Source organism: Vigna radiata, unplaced genomic scaffold (assembly GCF_000741045.1).
Source record: "Vigna radiata var. radiata cultivar VC1973A unplaced genomic scaffold, Vradiata_ver6 scaffold_169, whole genome shotgun sequence".
Classification (NCBI taxonomy): Eukaryota; Viridiplantae; Streptophyta; class Magnoliopsida; order Fabales; family Fabaceae; genus Vigna; species Vigna radiata.
Window position 1 is genome coordinate 400,955 of NW_014542363.1, and position 7,596 is coordinate 408,550.

Sequence of the window (7,596 nt, forward strand, 5' to 3'; positions counted from 1 at the left end):
ATTAATAAAAATTGAAACCAAACTAAATATAGACATCCATGATTCACTTCTATTAACTATTTAAACACCATACTAAATTGAATAAAATTAACAAATGAAACTTGAAAATAAAAATTAGGACCATACTGAAAAAACTGAAAAACTGAACGAATGCAGGAAAAAGTATTTAAGCCAAAATAAAACTACAGCCTAAGGGAAAAATGGTCTCTCTTTGCACGAACTGGGCATAAAAAACATATGATAAAAGAACCTCTTTTTCAAGCGCTCTCCAAATGCATTCAAAATAAACGTGTGTATATATATCATAAAATTTCCAAACAAACGCTCAATAATACTGAATTGCTATGATATAATATGTATCATACAGCTATAATATATGGCATGGCCTACTACAGTAGAAGCTTCAATATCTCCACAAATGGTCGTTTTTCAAGTTTTATATGGTTCTAAAATAACCATTAAAAAGTCAAACATATGGGGAAGGATGTACAGTAGCCACAAGGAATGTGCTATGCAAGGAACAAACAAGAAATCTGGATGTCTCGTGAAAATGCTACATCACTTGTATGTTTTCATTCGTTTTTGTGTTTGATCCGAGTCTTCTCCACTTCCTGCATCTCTAAAATGTGCAATTGTTTGATTATTTGAAAGAGGGTTGTCATGATTCTGCATAACACAAATAAGAAAGGATCAGCCATACACACCACCAAGTCCTTGAAATTTATCATATTTTGGACTTTGGAGGATACCACTTAATCAAACTTTCACCAAATAGATAATTGAGAAGCATATTATCAAAGAACCCACCTAGTTTTAGTTTCAAATATCAGTACTCATAACATTGAGTAGTTATTGAAATAAAATGTTTATCATAAACCGGCAGGCCATATTGATAAAAGAATGTCTCTTCATGGCTAAGTTAAAATTTGAGTTATATCTTCAATTCATATGATTACAATGGCCTCTAAAGATTATGGGTCCATTTGTTACAGATTAAAAAAGTAATGCTTACGTCAAATGAAAATAATCTAGTGTTTATGTTTGAGAGATTTTTATAAAAACAAAAGGTTTGTTTGTATGTTTACAGTTATAAACGGGAGAGAGCACTATATGTGACAATAATGATAGTCAAATATTAAAGTTCAGAAACAAGTTTCATCACTACCTTAAGCCACAAGTAAGATTCACCTAATTTCTCCCTAAATCAATAGTAGAAACAGCCTCAACACATCAGACATAAGTATTTTCCAATATGAGATCTTCAAACTTATAAAAGTCTCAAAACTAATTTTAATTATGAATTAAAGATACTAAGATCATAATGGTTGTAATTCTAGAATACAAAATTCAGACTTCATTAAAATATCTGTCAAATGAATCCCATAATTTCATAAAAACAATAAGTATGCATGACATAATGTTTTCCCTATTCCTTTTAAAGTGTCTGGGACAACCTACGATATTCCTTCCTACAACATTGATAGTGTAACAAAATCTTCTTAGACATCCTGAAACGAGAAGATACATCGATAAATAAAGACAACATGCCATTATATACCTTGGGAGAAGAGGTCCCACAGCTCAATCCTCTGTTTGCTCGTTTCCCAAGATTAATCTGAACTGAGATACTAGCTTGTGACAGATCTAAACCGGCACTTTGTAATGCCTGAGTTAGATTGTTCAATAACCTGCTTTTCAAATGGTTTAAAACTTGGGTGTTATTAAAAGATGACAAAAGACTTTAATTCCAAACGCTTGAAGAAGCATCTAGAGGGTCCAAAATAGTACTACTGAAAATTAACAGGAGTAATGATAATAGAAATTTAGAATGAATGACTTCAGCTGGTACTCATACTCAAAAGACCATTATAAATTTTTACAAAACTGCAAGAAACATTAACTTTTACAGATGCCAATTTATTGGAGTTCTTAACCTGAATAACTGTTGTTTTCAGAATGTCACACACGTTCATAATTTAAATACAAGCTAGGGGAAAAGGGAGTAATGTGAGCAATAGCTGTCCAACCTTTTGACGATCCCTATAATGAACATATACATAATACAGTGACCAACCAACTAAATTCAGCACTCGTCAAAATGGGGGAAAAAACGAAAATTGACAAAAGTTCCCTTTTCCCTTTCTTTCATAAAAGTAAAGACCCATCTATTTGGCTAGTCCCCTCAATCATGATAAAGAAAGCCACAGCTCAGATTTTCTCCTCCATGATCATGCATAAGTAAAATAGAGAATAAAATCTAACAAGTTGAGCACGTGAAATCAACATACATGTAGCCTTGCAATTGTCAAATATGATAACACTATCTAGGTTTTTGCAAAAATGTAATATGGACAAGAAATAGACCATAACTCAAACAATGAAGGACTTTTAAAACCTTAACAATAAGAAAGTTCTTCTAAAAATCTGGGTATCAAACATCTTTATCAACAAAACCATACAATTTTACAGAAATAATAGTAATAATTATAATAAATACAATAACAACAGATATAAATTTTAAGCAATTACCCACCCTTGGGAGTATACACTTGAGATGCTAATTGTCCCTCCTTCAACCGTGAGTTCATCCTGCTGATTCTGTGGTTCACTAGTTGTTGGGCATTCAGTTGATTGTGCATCAGAGACAGTTCCCTGAAGAGGATGTGCAAGTACACCATCACTTCTGACAGGAATGGATATGTTTGAATGCATAGGCAAGGGAAGAGGTATTCCCTTGCTCACTAAATCAGGTTGCCTCTCTGCTGTCTTGTTGACAATATCCCTGCTCTGATCAGGATCTATCGTGTTCTGTGTGCCACTAAGCATAGTTGGAGAGATACTGACACTGCTTTCATCAAACTTTCCAGGAAAAGGTGATACAGTACCCAAACCATTCTTTAAAGCCGAAGGTTGACCAGCAAAGCTTTGGACACGCCAATGACTATTTCTCTGTATTATTACACTATGTAAGCAAGCTTAAAACATACATAGGGCTTATTTGTGTAAATATCTCCATAAACACTTTTAAGGAAATGTGAACAAAAAAAGATAAGCTTTTGCTGACTTATTTATAAGTTAAAAATCCAAATTTGAAGAGGCTAATACAAAAGAGCTTCCACCAATCAGTTTATAGAAACATTAGTTCCTTCTTATACTTTTCTCCTAGAAGTACGTATAGAGAAGTTCACCTAAACAAGCCAACATTATTCTATATTATCAGTTATGAACCGAAGTTAATAAGTCATCCAAACAAACTTGATGATAATGGAGGAAGCTCCTAGGATAAAGAAAAATATTAGTAGCACATTTTCTAACTATTATCTTGAACACATTACTATTGAATGGAATTTATTGGAAATTACAAATTTTCATAGGTATCACTTCTTATTTAATGAGTCTTCCACCTATTTTTGTAGTTTTAAACAAATTTTGACCAATAATAGGGTTGGTTCGAAGGAATGTGTTAGAAATTGGTTTGCTAGAACTCCTCTATGATAAAGCACTACTCAAAGAATTTGGGTTTGAACCTAACCAAACCCAAAAACTTAGCTCACAATTTGAGGGTTGGCCCCTTCACCAATACACACTATTTTGGCTATTTTGGCTATATTAGTAGACTATACAAGATCTCAACCACACAGCTCTCACTTGAGCACATCTTGTGACTGAGGTTTTGCAGGTGTGTTAGCAAGTGGCTAATTTGATAACAGATGGCTTGAAAGGTTCAACAAAATCATCACATACCATGTTAAAAGTTTTGCTTTGGACTTAACTCATCTCCAAAAGCTAGCTCATAACCTGAGAACTGTCCCTCACTTATTTACTCTACTTTGACTATATAACAAACCAAGTAATTGTTATCAATTTGTAAATAATGCACTAAAAGTAGAAATTTAAACCAAAGTTGAGAAGAATATAATGAAAAAGTATGTAAAAATGAAGAAAACGTTGATTTTCCATTTCACTATATTTCCCTATTCCTTACGTTTCATTGATAATTTTCTTTTCACCTGGTACTCAATAGCAAAAGATCCTAAAGCATTATAGTTTTTCTATTTTACCCATGGCATCAACTTCGAGGGCTCTTGACCCCAACCTGGATATGAACCTTCATACTTTTGTACCTTCTCCTGCAGGTACTGAACATACTCGATCACCTACAAAGGTACACGACAGATTGACAGGTTTTAGATATATTCTTAACCAATTTAAATAATAAAAACATAATCATTTCTCACTTTACAAAATTTACCTCTAACAAAAATGATGCCGTGTCCCTCTTCTGATCACTATGAGGTATGAGATCCCTCAATATCTGGAATCTGGAGGAAAAGGTTAACAATCATTAACATGAATGCTCTAAAATATAGATTTCAAGATGTTATTGCTCTTTACAACACAATTACGAAGCCATTCACAATCATTAACATGGATTTCATTCCAAATATGAAGAAGCGCCTAAATCATAACATAATCCCAAAATGCTCACAACCACTTCTGCAGCAGGATAAAAAACTGAAAATAAACAAAAGCATCGAAATGACAAGATCTACAGCAATGTAAAACTTCTAATGAACATATCAACCTTTAGCTCACCGTCCATCAAATAAAATATTTCTCATATATCTCGGAAACTTTGGTCTTTAACCGAGTCAAGTGGCATCATGTGATTCATCTAACCGATCTCACCTAGTGGAATAAGGCTTTGTTATTTTCTTTTTGTTGTTGTTGTGCATCAGAGACAATCAACAATTATTCAATTTTAAACCATAAATTACCAATAATAAGCTATATTTTTGTTGTTGTTTGTTTTCTAGCAACTTACACTAGAACACCCAATGCACTAGAGCACTGACTAATCAATAAGAGTTGCACACAAGACATACCTCTCGTTTATCTTGCTCCTTCTCCGCTGCTCGGTCACAGAATGTTTCGATCTTATCGCACTGGCCTTATCAATGGCCTTTCCATCTGCTATAACAACCACAACTCTAATTTCATTCAAACATGAACTTGAGATCGCAAATGAATCTAATTCTACATTTCAGACGCTAAACAAAAGCTTCCCCCAACTAATTAAATTTACCAAATACTTGAAAACCTTACAAAAAAACTGTTTTTTAGAAGCACGCACACATCAGTAGATTTAACACAATCCATAACATGAAAAAAAAAAGTAGGGAAAACCAAGAACACCCACAACCTCGAATGAAACAAAGAACCACCCGACAATTGGATCTAACAAGAGCGTAGGAATGACATGTAATACTACAATCACGTTTGTCCATGAAAATTAAAAGGAGCACCTTTGTTGGTGTTGGGGGCAGAGGAAGTGCCTTGTTTCTTGGAAGAACCAAAGTCTTCTTCGTCGTACTCATCCTCTTCCTGATTCCCTTTCCCTGCTCTCATTGTTCTAAGAAAAGGGTATCACTGAGCAGTTCTTCTGAATCAAGAGAAACAAGAGAACTTTGGAGGAAACAGGGATACCCAGATGGGGAATTGAGAAAGGCAACGTCGTCGGGTGAGATTCTGCGAAGGGCGTTCGCCGGCGGCGTTGAGGTGGCAGCTGGTTTTCCCGGCGACGGACATGTGTGAGTCAGCAGCTGAGAGAGAAGGACGGATAGGATGTGGGTGAGCCCATGCGTGTCTCGTGAGCCTTCTTCATTTGACAATAAACCAAACCACCCTCTCCTATTCTGTCTTCTCTTCGCATCAAAATTTTCGGAGTACTTACCTGAATCATCATAATTACAAAAAAATAAAAAAAATAAATAAAACTACAATTTGGTTTGTCCTTAGAAGGAATGACATCTACATTATTATAATAATAATCATTATTATTTTATTGTAATCTATAACTATACGTATAATATATTTCTTTATTTTAAGTACACATTTTAATTCCTAATAATTTCTTAATTTAGGTAAAATTGCTTTATTTTATCACTTTTTAAATAACATTTAAAAGAATTATTTCTCCTTTTCTAGATCTTCTTTTTATATATCTTCCAAAAACAATATTCTTTAACATTCTAGTCCGTTTGTTATATCACTTTAAATTCCTTTAGTTTTAAATTTAAATTTTTTTAAATAGCATTTTGATTTAAAAAAATATCATCAAAATAAATAAAAATATATTAAAAAGTATAAATTCTAAAATTAATATTAAAATAATTAAAACTATCATAACAATTAAATTTTAATTCAATAAAATAAAATAACATAATAAAAACACAAACGTATTAGTACCTGCATTTTCACAAATTAATCGTAAATTTAATTAGATTGTGCTAATGTTATTGAAATCATATTTCCATTTGATTACAAATTCGATAATAAATTTTTTTGTATTTTGCATATAAATATTACACTTATTATCAATTAGAAAAGAAAACAATAATACAACATAAATAATAATTTAAATTTTAAAAGTTAAAATCCTATCATGATAAGTTATTTAAGAACCTAGAAAATATGTAGATGAGTATACTAAAATAATGGAACGAGCAACTTTCTTTAAAAATTATAATATATATATATATATATATATATATATATATATAAAACATTTTAAAAGCTGAGTTCATTATTTTAAACACTTCATTTCTCTAAAACTTCCATTCTCTGCTATTTTTGTGTCTTTTCTCTAGCTTTTCTCTTTACTGAACTATCTGTTCGACGATTAGGAGGTACCTAGGCGATCCGAGCGTTCGGGGCTTCGATCTTAACCGATCAGTTTCGTGTTCTTCATCTAGTAAGTGGTTTCCCCTTTTCTCCGTGCATGTTTGGACGTTCTCTACTATTTCTCTGCCTTCTCTCTAGCTTTTCTCCTTACTGAACTATTTGTTCGACGATCAGGAGGTGCCTAGGCGATCCTGGCGTCCGGGGCTTCGATCTTAACCGATCAGTTTCGTGTTCTTCATCTGGTAAGTGGTTTCCCCTTTTCTTCGTGCATGTTTAGACTGTGATCATGCAAGATTTTTTCTTGCATGTGGTTAGTAGTTCCTTCCCTCGATTTCTAGCTCAAATTAGTGTTACCAATAAGGAGTATTGGTAAATCTTGAAGACAATTGTTTTGATGATGCTGCAAGAAGACTTAGTTGAAAAAGAGTCTAAAATTATTTAAAAGAAATTTGTAGAAATTAAATGTAGTAGGAAAGTCTTTTAAACCTTGTAAAACTTAGATTTTTAACTGCAATAATCGATTATCAAGAAGCAATAATCGATTATCACAAGTCATTCAGGAATAATCGATTATCAAGAAGCAATAATCGATTATCACAAGTCATTCATGAATAATCGATTATCACTTCATATAATCGGTTATCATTTTTTGAAAAACTTGTAACGGACTTGAATAATCGATTATCACTTACAATAATCGATTATTTGTGGCAGTTGGGAAATGACCTTTCAGTTTCTAACCCTGGGCTTATAAATAGATGCTTTGAGAACTTCAAAAAATAACATTTGAACTTAGGTCTTTAGCAGAATACAGTTTGTCTGAGGAAGTTCTCTAAGGCTAGTTCTATTCCCTTACCTGGTCTCGTGAATAGGAGAAGCTCGCGTTTCGTGTGTCGATAGTTGGAGTGGTTC

General features: G+C 33.0%; 1 protein-coding gene across 3 annotated transcripts; it reads right to left on the reverse strand.

Annotated features, from left to right (window-relative positions):
- Positions 1–273: 273 nt before the first annotated feature.
- LOC106779863 (transcription factor BIM2) lies at positions 274–5,729 on the reverse strand. Of its 3 annotated transcripts, none has more exons than XM_014668075.2 (7): positions 5,307–5,729; positions 4,887–4,971; positions 4,253–4,322; positions 4,062–4,157; positions 2,534–2,949; positions 1,559–1,688; positions 274–666 (listed from the first exon to the last, which is right to left on the reverse strand). In XM_014668075.2, exons 1-7 carry the CDS (start codon positions 5,407–5,409, stop codon positions 559–561), a joined length of 1,008 nt encoding a protein of 335 aa, XP_014523561.1. In that variant the 5' UTR covers positions 5,410–5,729; the 3' UTR covers positions 274–558. The 3 variants fall into 3 exon arrangements, with proteins under 3 accessions (XP_014523561.1, XP_014523559.1, XP_022632445.1); XM_014668073.2 differs by having other exon boundaries at positions 4,887–4,974; XM_022776724.1 differs by lacking the exons at positions 4,887–4,971; positions 5,307–5,729 and adding an exon at positions 4,597–4,739.
- Between the last annotated feature and the right edge of the window lie 1,867 nt (positions 5,730–7,596).

What these genes read in the sequence shown, in the direction of transcription:
- LOC106779863 (XM_014668073.2), bottom strand. Translation starts at nt 5,409, where the DNA reads ATGAGAGCAGGGAAAGGGAATCAGGAAGAGGATGAGTACGACGAAGAA. An exon ending in AGGAGCAAGATAAACGAGAG is followed by an intron (nt 4,323 to 4,886) that starts GTATGTCTTGTG and finishes CTTTTCCTCCAG; the next exon opens with ATTCCAGATATTGAGGGATC. An exon ending in CCTCGAAGTTGATGCCATGG is followed by an intron (nt 2,950 to 4,061) that starts GTAAAATAGAAA and finishes GTAATAATACAG; the next exon opens with AGAAATAGTCATTGGCGTGT.